The 16,367-nt window shown below is 33.2% G+C and overlaps 1 protein-coding gene across 1 annotated transcript in view; it reads left to right on the top strand.

Annotated features, from left to right (window-relative positions):
• BDP1 (BDP1 general transcription factor IIIB subunit) overlaps window positions 1–15,941 on the top strand; it is a 91,774-nt gene extending 75,833 nt beyond the window's left edge. The window contains 8 exon segments of the mRNA XM_074282203.1: window positions 465–531; window positions 2,612–2,782; window positions 2,785–2,797; window positions 3,591–3,798; window positions 6,079–6,121; window positions 11,356–11,614; window positions 11,753–11,999; window positions 13,221–15,941. Coding sequence (XP_074138304.1) covers window positions 465–531; window positions 2,612–2,782; window positions 2,785–2,797; window positions 3,591–3,798; window positions 6,079–6,121; window positions 11,356–11,614; window positions 11,753–11,999; window positions 13,221–13,358 — 1,146 coding nt within the window. The 3' untranslated portion in view covers window positions 13,359–15,941.
• Window positions 15,942–16,367: the final 426 nt, after the last annotated feature.

Genomic DNA, 16,367 nt, shown 5'->3' on the forward strand with positions numbered 1-16,367 from the left:
AGATCTACAAACATCCAGGTTGATTTGTCATTTTCTCTGTCTTCTATGTTGCATCCATACCATTCTATGTATTTACTAATTTAAGTGTTTAGTAATGTGGCTGTTGTCAGAGACTAATGGCTAATATAAATTTCTTTCTTCACATAATTTTTTTCTCCATCAAGTTAGTACTTGTTATATAGAGAAGGGAAGATTTAGGACCATCATCTAAGTTATTTCATAGTATAGAAATTATTTGGGTGATTTAGTCAGCATGCTTAGGGTAACAAGTCAGTTTTTATTTCTAGATCTTTTCATTTGTATGCACATACACATACATAAATAGAAAACATTGTCAAAACTGAAAAGTTTCAAATTTTTTGACATTGTAAATATATTGGGTTCAAATAACTCCATGAATCCAAATCTAGAATCAATTCATTGTATATTGCCCTAAAATAATTTTGAATCTTGAATTTTTATAGCAATGTACACTGAACAATGCTACAGAAGTTGAGCAACAGAATGTGATCATTCCAGATGACACAGCAGGTATAGTATACTTCTATTAAGTGATTTAAAAAAAATTGTTGTTTCAATTGTGTCCAACTTTTCATGGAATCTTTTAGTTGTCTGTTTTTTTTTTTTTTTGGTTTTGTTTTGTTGTTGTTGTTGTTTTTGACAAAGATACTGAAGTGGTATGCCATTTCCTTCTCAGCTTGTTTTACAAATGAGAAAACTGAGGCAGACAGGATGAAGTGACTTGTTCAGGGTCACATTGATAGTGTCTGAGGTTGGATTTCTTGACTCCATACTTTCAGGCCCAGCACTCTTATCTGCTATGCCATCTAGCTACCTTATATATAAGGTGATATATGTTACCCATATTTTTATCCCAATATTTTACCCTTATTTGATTTCATTAAAAACTAATATTTTTTCATTCATAAGGACCTATCTCTTTTTTTTTGTAAAAATCTTGAAGTGAGTTTTAAAATCGTCTTTTAAATTTCCCTCCTTGTAATGAATCATCTTTGCTCTTTTAAAATTTTATTTTCTTTTTCAATTACATGTAAAAATAATTTTTGACTTTTGTTTTTAAGAAATTTTGAGTTCCAGATTTTTTTCCATCCTTTCTTCATTGAGAATGCAAGCAGTTTGATATAGGTTATACATATCCAGTCATGCGAAACATATTTCCACATTATTCATATTGTGAAAGGGAAACAGACAAAACATGAAAAATGAAAAGAAAAAAGCATGCTTTTTTATATTTTGTTCTTTGTCTGGAGATGGATAGTGTTTTTTATAAGAAATCCTTTAGAATTGTCTTTCATCATTGTAGTTGGTGAGAATTGTTAAATCATTGACAGTTGATCATCATACAGTATTGATGTTACTGTGTATAGTGTTCTCTAGGTTCTGTTTGTTTTACTTTTTATGAATTCATGTAAGTCTTTCCAGGCTTTTCTGAGAGCTTCTTATTCATCATTTCTCGAAGCAGTAGTATATATAGTAACTTCTTCAGCATTTCCTCATTGATGGCCATCCCTTTAATTTCCAGTTCTTTGCCACCACTAAAAGAGCTGCTATAAATATTTTTGTATATAGCATCTTTCCCCTTTAAAAAATATCTTTTTGGGATACAGACTTAGTACTTGTATTGCTTGGTCTAAGATTTGTGTGATTTAATAGCCCTTTGGGCATTGTTCCAGATTGCTCTTTAGAATGGTTGAATCAGCATGCAGCTTCACCAAAAGTGCATTGATGTCTCAGTTTTCTCACATCCCTTCCAGTATTTATCTTCTCCTTTTCTGTCATTTTAGCCAATTTGATACATACATACATACACACACACACACACACACACACACACACACACACACACACACACACATATATATATTTATATATTGTTTTAATTTGCCTTTCTCTAGTCAATAGTGATTTAGAGTTTTTTAATATACCTATGTGAAAAAAAAAACTTATTATTTCATGTGAAAATTGCCTGTTTATAGCCTTTGACCATCGTCAGTTGAGGAATGGCTCTTATTTCTTTAAAGTTGACGTCATTTCCTATATATTTGAGAAATGAAATCTTTATTAGAGAAATTTACTATAAAAATCTTTTCACAGTTATGATTACTGCCTATTTCCCTCTTATCCTATTTTCCCTATTTAGCTTTCTCTTCTTTTTCACACTGTTCATCTCAAAAGTGTTTTACTTCTAAATATTGTTTCCTTCATTCTGTTTTTCCACCCCCACTGCAAACACACACTCTCTCTTTCTCTCTCTCTCTCTCTCTCTCTCTCTCTCTCTCTCTCTCTCTCTCTCTCTCTCTCTCTCTCCCTCTCCCTCTTTCTCTCCCTCTTTCTCTCTCTCTCTCTCTCTCTCTCTCTCTCTCTCTCTCTCTCTCTCTCTCTCTCTCTCTCTCTCTCTTGTTTCTTTCACTTTCAGCTTTCCTGTAGGGTAACATTATTCCCTCTTTTAGCCAATTCTAATCATCTTTCTTTTTGAAATACTATTATTTGTACTTTGTGTGAACCTTTATGCTAAGGCTAATTTAAATTATAGGACAATTGCTAATAAACCTAGTTCAGATTTTCATTACTGATTGTTAAACTTTGATAGTGAATCTAGTTGCTGGTGAACATCAAGGAGAAGAAGAGGAGCAGACATTCATTTTAACTCTAGTGGAAATCCCAACAGACTCAGCAGAGCAATTTGCTGGTTTGTCAGATTCATTAACTTCTGGCCCTCTACTGCCAGCACCCATATTGGTCAAACCAATGAATAAAGAAGAAAGGGAGACCTGAGGTAAATTATGAGTGACACTATTTTTGCTGAGTATTTTGGGAAGAAATTAGCAAATTAATTTTTAAATGAAATAAGCTTAGTTTTAAAAGTTACTCTAAATCAGGGGTTCTCATACTATGGCCCTCGGGCCAGATGTGGCCCGCTGAGGACGTTTAAGCGGCCCGCCGGGTTGTGGCAAATGGGCTGAGGGGCAGAGACAGAGTGTGAGTTTTTGTTTTTACTATAGTCCGGCCCTCCAACAGTCTGAGGGACAATGAATTGGCCTCTTATTTAAAAAGTTTGAGGACCACTGCTCTAAATCTTTTTACTTCTGGATAGACAGGTAAACAAAAATGTATAAGGACTATTCATATTTGGGGGAAAAAATGCCATTTGAATATTGATATTTTCTTAAGTATCCCTTATTCTGATTTCTCATGAAAAGTATTAGATTCTCCTCCAACCTATATAGGATATCCTAAAAAAATTTTAATATTGAAACTTCGAGTTATTAAAAGCTACTTTTAAGTTATTAAAACTTAAAACTAGACTAAAATTCTTGGGACTTTTTATGTAGTTTTTGACAAATGATATTAGAAATCTAAAATGTCAGAGATGGAAGTAAATTTAGAGATTTTAAGTTAAATCTTTTCATTTTGAAAATGAAGTTAATAAATTTTTCGGACTTAAATCCAGTACATAAAAATTCAAGTTGAGATTAGAACTTAAACATGAAAATAATTTGTCTTAATTTTCCATTGGAATGACATTTAATATATTATAAAATTATAAAATCCAATTTATTTAACTGCAGCTTAAACTTCTCAGTTGATGAAGATGCCACACATTCATCTAGTCATGGAAACAGTGTACAGCCATCTCCTGAAAAGCCTCCAACTCATTTGGATCTTTCTTTTAGTGAAACATTTGGTTGCAGTTTTGAAGAAAGCACTACCCTTGTTGGTCCTACAGAACTTAATGTTTCTACTTTAGGAGACAGTTGCCAGAAAATCACTTCTGAGGTAAGAGAACCATCAAGGACCTGAAGTAACCATATTCTGTCATTTCTTTTTCTGTTTGGATTTTGAAATGTACTAAATACAATAAAGAGACAAAATAAACAGTAGGTACTACAGCTATTAGTACCATATAAACATCAGCTATTATTATGTACATGCAGAAAAATAAGGCAAAAGGAAATTTGTTAAGGGGAAAGTTGAAGAGCAATAATCTCTCTCCAGTAGAATAAATTAGGATAGTATTTGGGTTCCCCTGAAAGATAAATAAATTGCATAATTAACTGTCCATAAAGCCTATGTTGATCCTTTGCATGGTTGCTTTGAATGTTCCATCTATACCATTTGTTAGTTTGAGTAGTGTGAATAATCTGAACTGATCAAGGAAATGCATAAAAGAAATAGAAAATAAGGACAGTGGATCAATCATTTGGTTGTCTAAGGACATGAAAGAGAATCACATACCATTGGTTGATATAAATGGGTTGCAATAATGCATTATTGGGAACTCCCTCCTCATTGAGATCACAGATTCATTTGAGTGTTTGAATGAGTATCTTGATGTTTCCTAAACCAGTGATAGTACATTCTGAGCACTCAGAAAACCATAAGAAGGTGAGGAGGAATTAATTGTTTGGTGAGGAAATGTGAAGATATTAAATACAAATGACTTGCTGTGATAAATTTCAGAATTACATGGAATGAGATGAGTCTTAAGGTATATTTTTACAGTGCCCAAACTTACATACAATCTCCTTTTCTTATTGTGTATTCCTTCTCAGAACATGTAAGGGAAAACAATAATAATCTTCTTTTGGTAGTTCAGTTTGGATGGCATCTTTTGTTTGTCAAAAACCCAAAAGCAAAACTGTAGTGCTTGGAGTGCTCAAAATGTAACCAATAGAGAAAGAACATAGCAAAAGCAGAAAAGAAGGAAAGTATTCTGTTTAAAGTTGAAGCAGAGAAGCTCTTGTCACTTAATTTGTCTCTTTGACCCATAAACAAGTCATTTAAATCTCTTCATAGGGTTTCAATTTCTATCTGTGGACAGAGGAATTTGGTCTAAATGAATTGAAGTTTTTTGTAGTTATATGAGAATAATTTGCATCCTTAAACCCAGATCATTATGAATTATATTTTTTTCCAAGAATACTGTTTTCTATGCTCTTTATTTCATATCTTAGCATAATTAAATCTGTAATTTCATGAAAGTTCCTAAGCTTGTATTTTGTCAGTATGATTTATAAAATGTACTCTCCCTACAGGAAAATAGGTCTGTTGATCTACCATTGTACACCAAGGGATTTGATTATTTTTCTAGTAGCAATATGTGTATTTGTTATAAAAATAGTACAATTCATTTCTTAGCTAACTTCCCTGACCTAGGATAAATCCTTTAAACTCATGGAACACAGTTCCAATTTATTTGTATAAAACCTTTTTAATTTATATTCATTTTATATTTCATAACGGTCTATAGTTCTTCTTTAGTCATAAATTTCTCTATTATCCAAAGACCTGATAAGCAAATTATATCTTGCTCTCCTGATTTGCTTATGATACACCCTTTATGGAATCGTGTATCCATTTTGACCTTATTTTGATATAGGTTGTGATATATAAGGTCTATGCTGACTTTCTGGCATATTATTTTCCAGTTTTCTCAGCAATTTTTGTGAAATACCGAGTTCTTATCCTAGAAACTAGAGTTTAGGGGTTTATAAAATAGTAGATTACTGTAGTCATTGATTATTGTGTTACGGGTATCTAACTTATTCCACTGATCCACCACTCTTATTTCTTAGACAGTAGTTTTGATGACTGCTGTTTTATAATAGTGTTTTAGGATCTGATATTGCTATTTTTTTGTATTTTTGTATTTTTTTTTCACTAATTCCCTTGATATTCTTGCCCTTTTGTTCTTATAGATATATTTTGTTATTATTTTTCTAGCTCTATAAAGCAATTTTTTGGTAGTTGGATTGGTAAGGCAGTTGAGGTAGAATTGTTATTTTTCATATTAACTTGGCCTACCCCTGAGCAGTTGATATTTTCCCAGTTGTTTTAGATCTGAGATTATTTGTGGGAAAATTGTTTTGTAGTTATGTTCATATAAGTTCCTGGGTTTGTCATAATTCCAATTTGGAATTGAATCTGTAGCCTTATTATCAACTTTATACTCTAATTATTTGAGCTGGTTTTTAAGACATTTTGTCATCTCATTGAAATTGCTGGACAAAGAAGAAAGCAATACATTTCTAACCTTAATAACATTTATTTAAACAGGTGTCTTCAGAAGAGTCCACAAATATGAACAAGAATACTGCAGGTGAGGGATTTGGTGTTTACATTTTGTTCATCATCATGAATGATCTTAATCTAAGTGGATATTTCATTAACTTGAATTGGTCCTTTGAAAGGCGGCATGGTGATCTAGTTGTTAGCCAGCTTTAGACACTGGTATAATTGAAGCTTCTGTCTAGTAATACCAAGAGTACCAAGACCTCCTGTCAGCTTCTGACTTTTGTGCTTGGTAATTATGGGACTTGGGCAAGTAACTTAATCTTTCAAATCTCAACTACTCTCATCTGTAAAATGGGCATAATACTTGTCATCTGCTTTGCTGGATGGTAATGAGGATCAATTATGTAACTCAAATTATATGATCAATCTTTACTATTACTATGTGTGGACTTTCCTTCATGGAGTCTTAGCAACACTTCTGTGTTCTTTCCTTTACATTGGGATCAAGAGTGCTTCTGGTGTCTTCTACAAAGCAATTTGCTAGTTGGCAAATTGTGTTGGCCCTGAACCAAATAGTTATCAGGCTTTTTTTTTTTTTTTTTTTTTTTTTTAAGCTTAGAAGCCAAAATTGTATCCATATTCTCAATTTTAAAGGGTTTTCTTTACTCCCTGGAATTATTCTCAAGATTTCATTTTGAGAGTAGTAGAAAACCTTGGCTCTTGACTAATTTCCTAAGTTCTAGAATTTTGGGTTCCAATATTTTCACAACAATTCTTTGGGAAATCTATATCAAATTGGCATTTGGTATCCTCTAAGTCCCCTCTTTATGTACCTTTTTCTTTGTATACTTCTGGGTTTTTTTTGTCCTTTCCCTTTTTAATTTTATTTTTCTGCTCTTCTGTTCTTTCTGTGTGTAATTTTGGGCTATCAGTTGTACCTGAAGTAATTGCTTAAATAATGTTTGATATATTTAGAGTCAAGGAAATTATGGTTAAAGTAACATGGTGAAGACTGGAATAGCTAGTGATATATCTGATTTAGCAAAAGCCTGTTAGCATTTTGACTTTGCCTTCATTCTAAAATTCATCTGTATTCAAATCCCAAAGCTAGAATGATTTGTTGTGATTGGAAAGTCCTAGGAATGTACAGAAGTTGAGACTGTTTGTCCTAAAAGGGGAAAAACATGCTCATTTTTAACATAAATAAAAATATTATATAGTGTCAGTTACCATTTTATAACCAGATCTTTAGCAACATAGGTTCTCAAGAACCTTTGTATCCATATTTGTGGGACTTAAGTATTACGAGCCCATAACATTTTCATTAGGCTACTTGTTCATTGTATGTATTCATCAGAAACTATCATGGGAAGGAAGATTATTTGCAATACAGAAAGCTGAACCAGTGGGCCTCTTTTTTTGCTTATGCTTCAACTAATTTGGGGGAGAAGTATTTTGGAATCATTGGCTGAAAGGAGGTTTTGATACTTTGAGAATTTCAGTAACCTGTGTTTCTACTCTTAACGTCTGTGAAATTGTTAAAAATGACAAAATTTAGGATTAGCCAATGTTGAAAACACAATGTAAGACAGACTCATTCATCATTGTACTATTGTGGATTTGTCAATTGTCACAATTATTTTGGAAAGCAATTTGGAATTGTGCAGATTGGAAAAGTGCTAAAAATGTGACCATATTGTTTGACCCAGAGATTGTGTTGTTAAGCCTATTCTTCAAAGGTAGTCAAGACAAAATAACTTACATTCTAGTGGGACAGACAACATGAAAATAACAAAGTACATACAAGATGTACTGAGATTAAAATTGATCCTGCATCATTTTCTTATTGATTCAAATAATTGATTTTTTTTCTTGTAACTGCTCAGCTCTTGATTCTTTATCTTTGAACTTAGTTAATACTTCTGGCCTACAGTGGTTAAATTTTGAAAATCTAGCTTTATTGTCTCAAGGAATTTAACTAACCTTGGGAAATATGTGAGAAAGCAAGGAAGTTTGGGTCTGATATCTTTATGCTACCAAGCTATTCTTCAAGGTTGTCTTTGTTTTTAAAAGTTTAGGCTAGGGGCAGCTAGGTGGTGCAGTGGATAGAGCACCAGCCTTGAATTCAGGAGGACCAGAGTTCAAATCTGGTCTCAGACACTTAACACTTCCTAGCTGTGTGACCCTGGGCAAGTCACTTAACCCCAGCCTCAAAAAAAAAAAAAAAAAAAAAAAGTTTAGGCTACTGTCTTGAACCTTGGGCTCAAACAATGAGCTCTTTTTAGTCTCATGGGAGAAGAAAGGTGAGTTGTTGCTAACTCCCAGTACCAGTTTTCTTTCTTTCTTTCTTTCTTTCTTTCTTTCTTTCTTTCTTTCTTTCTTTCTTTCTTTCTTTCTTTCTTTCTTTCTTTCTTTCTTTCTTTCTTTCTTTCTTTCTTTCTTTCTTTCTTTCTTTCTTTCTTTCTTTCTTTCTTTCTTTCTTTCTTTCTTTCTTTCTTTCTTTCTTTCTTTCGATTTTTTTTTTCACAGTATATATGCATGAGTAATTTTTTTTTTTATAATATTATCCCTTGTATTCATTTTTCCAAATTATCCCCCCCTCCCTTCATTCCCTCCCCCCAATGACAGGCAATCCCATACATTTTACATGTGTTACAATAAAACCTAGATACAATGTATGTGTGTAAATACCATTTTCTTGTTGCACATTAAGTATAGATTCCTAAGGTATAAGTAACCTGGGTAGATAGACAGTAGTGCTAACAATTTACATTCACTTCCCAGTGTTCCTTCTCTGAGAGTAGTTATTTCTGATCCACTGGAAGTGGGTTGGATCTTCTTTATGTTGAAGATATCCACTTCCATCAGAATACATCTTTATACAGTATTGTTATTAAAGTGCGTAGTGATCTCCTGGTTCTGCTCATTTTACTCAGCATCAGTTGATGTAAGTCTCTCCAAGCCTCTCTGTATTCCTCCTGCTGGTCATTTCTTACAGAGCAATAGTATTCCATAATCTTCATATACCATAATTTACCCAACCATTCTCCAATTGATGGGCATCCATTCAACTTCCAGTTTCTAGCTACACCAAAAAGAGCTGCCACAAACATTTTGGCACATACAGGTCCCTTTCCCTTCTTTAGTAATTCTTTGGGATATAAGCCCAGTAGTAGTACGGCTGGGTCAAAGGGTATGCACAGTTTGATAACTTTTTGGGCATAGTTCCAAATTGCTCTCCAGAATGGCTGGATTCTTTCACAACTCCACCAACAATGTATCAGTGTCCCAGTTTTCCCACATCCCCTGCAACATTCATCATTATTTGTTCCTGTCATCTTAGCCAATCTGACAGGTGTATAGTGCCAGTACCAGTTTTCTAATCAATTATGTTGTTCCCTCCATCTCTGCTGTGTAATCAGTCATGTTGTCTTTAATCTCGTGGTGTCATCTACTTTGCCCTGTACTCCCCCAGACCATAGGAGGAACTGTCTTTTTGCTTGAGGGGGTGGTCTTTGGCATTAATGGAGGCAGTCTGCTCATCCATTTATTGATAGATATTGTGTCTCTTTTTAAAAAATTTTTTTTTGTTGAAGTTTTTTATTTTCAAAACATATGCAAGGATAATTTTTTTTCAACTTTGACTATTGAAAAACCTTGTGCTTCAATTCCTCCCCTCCACTTCCTCCCTATAATCCAATATATGTTAAAGATGGTAAAAAGATATGTTAAATCCAGAATATAGCTGTCTCTTTTGAATGTTATCTTATTCAGAAATTTGTCTCAGTTTGCTCTTTTGTTAAAATTCAATCATGAAATATCAAGAATAAATGGAAGGCAATCTTAGGGTGCATGTATAAGGATCAGGAAATATCAGCAGAAGTCTCCTGTAGAAAGTAGAATTGGGGCTGAGTCTTGTAAGAAGCAGAGGTGAAGAAAGAGAGGATTCTAGGTGTAGTTCTAGAGAAAGGTGTAGTGTAGAGATGGAGATCTATGTGCAAGAATTAATACAAGTCAGTGTAGCTGAAGAGCAAAGGATACAGACAAGGTAGAAGAGTCCAGGCTTTAAATGCCTGAGGCCTTTATGCTAGATCTGGAGGTAATAGGGAATCTGTGGATTTTGCTGCATAAAGAGGTGACATGGAAGGATGGGCTTTTTAGCAAAGTCACTTTGGCAGCTTAACTGAGAATGGAGTGGAGGAGATCCTTGACAGGAGATTAGAGAGCAGTAATCCTTATGAGGTGTAATGAGGGAACATACTAAGAACAGGGACTGGGAAGGGTAGCTATTTGATTAGAGAGAAGGGAGAAATAATTGTGCAAGTCAAAACAAGATTTGACAACTGATTGGATAAGTGGAATGAATGAAAGTATGGTTTTAAGGGTAATGTAACCAAGGCTTCAAGCCTGAGTGACTGGGAGGATAGTGATAACCTCTTTCTACAATAGTAAGACAGTTAAGAAGATTGGGAAGGTATGGAAAAATAAAGAGCTTTGTTTTTGATGTGTTGATTATGAGATGCCTATGTGTAGCATACACTTTAAGATATCCCAAAAGCAGTTGGTAATTCAGGACTTTAGAAGAGAGACTAGGGCTGAATTTATCTACATAGAAGGATAAGTCTAAGGGTTAGGTATATCATTTACTTCTATTGTGTTGTGATGCTTAAATTTTAAAAAATCATTTTCCATTTTAATTCTGCTCATTCTGAATGAACTTTTTAATGATTCATAATGACTCATAGCATATAGTGAACTAGATATATAAGTATTCTATCAATTGCTAATTATATATATATGTGTATATATATATACATACATTTAATTAAAGCTTTTTATTTACAAAACATATGCATGGGTAATTTTTCCAACATTGACCCTTGCATAACCTTTTGTTCCAAATTTTCCCTTCCTTCCCCCACCCCCTTCCCTAGCTTGAAGTAGTCCAGTACATGTTATATATGTTGAAATACATGTTAGATCCAATATATTTATATAGTTATCTTGTTGCACAAGAAAAATCAGATCAAGAAGGAAGAAAAAGAAAAACTGAGAAAGAAAAAAAAATGCAAGCAAATAACAAGAGAGAGAATGAGAATGGTATGTTGTGTTCCACACTCTGTTCCCATAGTTCTCTCTGGATATAGATGGCTCTCTTCCTCACTGAATAAGTGGAACTGGTTTGAATCCTCTCATTGTTGAAGAGAGCCATATTCAGCTGATAATATTTTTAAAGCATTTCAGATCTTTTGAATAAATACATTTTCTGAGTAACTTGCTTCATTGTTTGTACTCACTGTTTTTTTGTATCTTCTGAAGGAGAGTCTTACGAAAAGCAGCCAGTTGTACCTATCTTGGGAAGCATATGTACAATTGCAGAACCTCAGAAGACAGAGAGAGAGAGAGAACCCATTGTTCAGACTTCAGGAACTGAACCTTGTAATGAGGTGACATGTATTCAGAAAGAAGAGAATGTTCCTCATTTACCTCAAGATGAGACTGTAGCACTGACACAGGAAAGAAGTGAGGCTACCTGTCAATCAGAACAGAGAAACAAATCATCATCTTTGTTTTCCAGGTATTATGAAGAAATCTCTTCACTATGTAATTTTCCTTTCTCGTTTAATTTATCAAAGACTTGTATCCTATCTTCTTGACTTGAAATAAAGGAATTCCAATCATATAAACAAGATTGTTATTTTATCTCTGTTTCTAGGCCTGGCCGAAGACCCCTAGGATTTTTATCATTGATATGTTCAAAGAATAATTTGGAATCTGAAGAATCTACACCAACAAATAGTCAAAAACGCTTGAAACCTCTTATACCTGTATCAAGGCATAATTTTAGAAGACCAGCTCTATTAAATGAAAGCAAAAGAAAAAAGCAGGACTCTTGTCCCCTTCCATCCACAAGTGCTGAATCTCATTCTGAAGCCAGTACTATTAGCAACTCAACACCTCAGGTATGGATAGTTACTTCTATATTTTGTTGTTTCTGTGTGAAATGGAATAAATGACATGTACTCAATTAATGGTTAAGAATGATGCATCTTTGTATGTGAACATCAGCAAAGAGTACAAAATGAAACACTGAAAAAGGAGAGGAAAAGGTTGTCCCCCCCTCCCCCCCCCCGCTGGGGTTAAGTGACTTGCCCAAGGTCATACCGCTAGGAAGTGTTGCGTGTCTGAGATTAGATTTGAACTCGGGTCCTCCTGAATTCAGGGCTGGCCCTCTATCCACTGCGCCACCTAGCTGCCCCCTGTTTTTTTTTTTTTTTTTTTTTTTTTTTTTTTTTAAATTAGGAAGTCAGTCCTGTAGAAATTTCTGGGTCAGAGTCTCTGATCTAATCAAAATTAAAATCTTTAATACCCAAAAACAACAAAAAAAGAAAATGGTCTCTATCTTTGTTATTCTAAGGGAGAAGAAGAGCACAGAGTAATTATGCCCCCATCAACCCATATGTATTCTGTTGTTTAAAAATTGCATTCATCTTATAATTAAATGTTTGTTCAATTTCAGTTACTGAAATTTTTATAATTCAATAAAATCATTATTCATTTTTAGAGGTACTTTCTATGTGACTGAAAATGTCCTTTCTTTCTTAAACATCAGTAACTGGCACTCTGAATTTTTCTGGGGGCAGTCACTGCACTTGTCTAAAATATAGTATATGTAGTTTATATGTTATGTCTTTAATACAGTAGAATAATTTCATTAGGAACTGTTATAAAATCTAGAATTGTTTGCCCCTACATTGAATGCCTCTCCAGATTATAATCTGCTCTTTGTAATTTCTCATACATTATATACTATATGAAGAGAAGATGTGAACCTATTTTAAAGATAGGAAATCTCAAAAATGCAGAATTGAAACAATTTGCCTTAGCCTCCACAGTCAAAAGAAGACTCTAAGAAAATCCAGATTCTGTGTATAAAGGTTGTGTTGAGAAAATAATTTTATACTTTAGTGTTGTATGGTATTCTTTATTTAAAAAGTTACTTTTATTGCTATATTTTCTACATTACCTCCATTTCTAAATATGTGTCCCTTGCCTCCAGTTAACTTCCTTTTATAACAAAAATTTATTAAAAAAGCAACCATAAGGGGTTTGGCAAAAATTGCCAGCATATGAGTTGTTCCATAGGGTTGTGCTTTTCAATATTCATTTTTCTTTATTATTAGGTTTCTTGTGATCAATCATTTGAGGAAGAAAGTTGTAAAAGTGACCAAAAGATGGAAACTGAAGAGGAGCCAACCAAAGTCACTGAATATTTTTTTAGTGATATTTTTATGGAAGTGGATGAAGCAGAGCAAAACTGAAACTTTTTACAAAGCTTGGGATTTTAAATCTGAATTTCAACAACAAAACAGTATTTAGCAGAAGGATCACTGTTGATTTTTCTTGGGTTTATTTTGTATTTAATGAACTCAGTCTTGAAACATTTAAAATCACTGGAATATATTATTGAGATTTCCCTCAAATTGGTTGAGTCAAGCAGTTAAGACTGGTTTATCAGACAAATAATGACTCTTGTTTACACTTTGACCCTCCTCCTGTGTTGGCCACATGTGGACACTTTTGTGGTGTCCCAGCTAAATGCCTTTTCAATTGTAGGCCTAAAGTCTTTGGAGGTTGTTTGTATATATCATATAGTGAACACTTCTTTTTGTGAAGTAATTTCTTGGTAGGGGCCTTTTAATTTGCCTCTGTTAAGTAGGTAGAAACATTGTAAAACTTTAGAAAATGGCAAGGAAACAGTTGTTTTCTATTATCAGCTATTTGTCTGACTATAAATATGTATTTTTGTAATAAAAGAAACCATACTGATGTAAGGTTGATGGTTCAAATCGAAAAGTAAGTGTTTAACTTCAATATTTGTACAGAGGTGAAACATCAAAGAGCTTATTTATTTATTTTTTATTTATTTATAAGAATGCTATTCTGTTTTCAGTCTTTGAACCTGACAAACTTGTGGGTAAGGTAGAAATGAATGTATATATCCAATTAGGACTCTCTTCCTTAATTGAAGCCATTGAACATGATTATTATAATGGATTATATTTAGTCTCTTGGGAATTGTGAAGCTAGAAAGATTTTCCCTCATATTTTACTTGACTAACTTGGCTTTCAGTAGTAGGCTTTTTTCTTCTAATTCAGGATAAGCACATTCTTTCCAACAAGAAAAAAAATCTAATTAGGCAAAATTCCTTCCACAATTTAGTGATTATAAATTTCAAATCTTTTTTACTGCTTCTTTCTTTGTCCCCTAAATTCTACATAGTTTAATTTGTAATTTAAAAAATTTCTAAAAGGTATCAATTAGCTAATTAAAATGAAATCATAAACTTGTTTTCATTGTAAACTGAAGAATTTTAATTTCACAGTCTGGTGATTTCATCTGCATAATCTAGGTACCATCTCAATCCTTTTTTTCCCCACTCCAGCAATTCTGATGAAGCATTCCAGAGTATTTCAGGTTTTCCATGAGTAGTTTGTTTTTTAGTTTTTCATTAATTATTTGTGTTTCCTTGAACTAAAACTCTTCAGAGTGTAAACTGTAATCTGCATTTCACCTAGAAAAAAATGAATTTTCAAATCAGCTACATCTCCAAAAATATTCTTACTTTTTATGGCTGGGTAACTATCAGTAATGAAACATAATACCATATTGTGAGGAAAAAAGTTTATGCAGAAAAATAAAAGTTCCTGTGAAAATTGTGTAATTGAGGAACAGAACCAGAATACAGAATCTAGAACTACTCCAGTCTACAGGAAGAGTCCTAGAACCCATTGAAGAGACATCCAAGCACCATCAGGAAATATATAGTCTTGAGTTCAAGCTGGGAGAGGGAAGAGGGCTGGTGGGAACTGATTACAATATTTCTAACTTGATTTCCTTTTTCTTCCCTCAGACCAAAGGCAAGGCAAGCAAAAATCAATAAAAATGATCCTAGGCTGCCAAATTTGGGGAAAAGATGATTTTGATTCAAATCAAATTTCCAAGAAAATTTTTCTTCTGTAGAGACTGCTGCTTTGTATGACCCATTATAAAATAGGAGAGTAATTCTAAAGTCCATGAGATAGGATCACTGTTAAAGGGAAGACCTACAAGTCAGAGTGAAGATTCCCTTCACTCAGGGATGCATATATACACTTTTATGCAAATAAGCATCAGGTACAGAAAAATCATGATAATTATCACATTGCTTTTCTACTCTAGTATTTTTTTTTAAAGTCTTAAGCTAATTTTTTCTCTGACTTTGTTTTCTGGATTAGATTGTATGATTTAATTTGCCCCTTGTATGAACAGTGCTAATTAAACTTGTCTTTTGCTGATTTCATTTGTAAACAGCAGCTTTTGGTGAAATGCTATGTTTTACTATGTATGTTGCAGTGGCTTTATCTAACTTTTTTAAAGAATCAAGTCAGTTGGTTAAATGACCCTATGAGAAAATGATCTCAGAAAAAGATACATTAAAGCAAATTTAGTACTACTATAAAAAAAAAAGATTTATTCACAAATATTTTAGACCTCAGCCAGATTCAAAAGATTACAGTTTTGTATTTTATAAAATATTAATTACAGAACATATAATTAAGTGTCTTTTCTTTCCCTGTGGAATACAAAGACTTTTTTCTAATTGCCACATAGGTCAGACCACATATCCTGTTTCAGAATGCATTTCCAAATAAAAAAGTTCAGGAATGATCAGTTCAGAAACATAATTTCTTTCTGTTAACACTTACTAGTTGAATACTTGTGATTTGAGGTAGAAGTGATTATCTAAACTATTGATGAAAATGGAAAAAATGCTCATTTGTAAACTTTCTTGTTTCAAAGAAAGTGATAATCTTTCATATATGTAAATTATGTGAATAATAAAGTAATTTTATACCACTTATTCTCTGTCCTTTCAATCTTAATTTTAGAAAGACTAAACAGACTTGTTGATTTATAATAAATTATGAATAGAGATAGGTATAGTGCATGGTCATTTGCCTTCTATCATGAGAAAAGTTAAGAAGAATTTTATAGTTAATCTCAACTTGGTGTGGAGGAATTGTATGTCTGTTGTAAATTAACTTCCCAGTTTCACTTTCCTCATTTGTAAAATGGAGTGATTAATACCTGGGTCCTTACAAAATTAAAGAAACTGATGTTTGACTTTATGTCCATCAAGATTGGTAGAGATGAGGAAAATCACAAATGTGTTTTAAACTGGATATGGAATCACTAACAATAAGCAAATAATCAAAGGCAAGAAACATGGCTTGCAGACCAGGCTCTGCCTTTGTCTGCTTTTATAGTTTTTCCCTTTTACATCATA

The sequence above is a fragment of the Sminthopsis crassicaudata genome, chromosome 1 (assembly GCF_048593235.1).
Source record: "Sminthopsis crassicaudata isolate SCR6 chromosome 1, ASM4859323v1, whole genome shotgun sequence".
Classification (NCBI taxonomy): domain Eukaryota; kingdom Metazoa; phylum Chordata; class Mammalia; order Dasyuromorphia; family Dasyuridae; genus Sminthopsis; species Sminthopsis crassicaudata.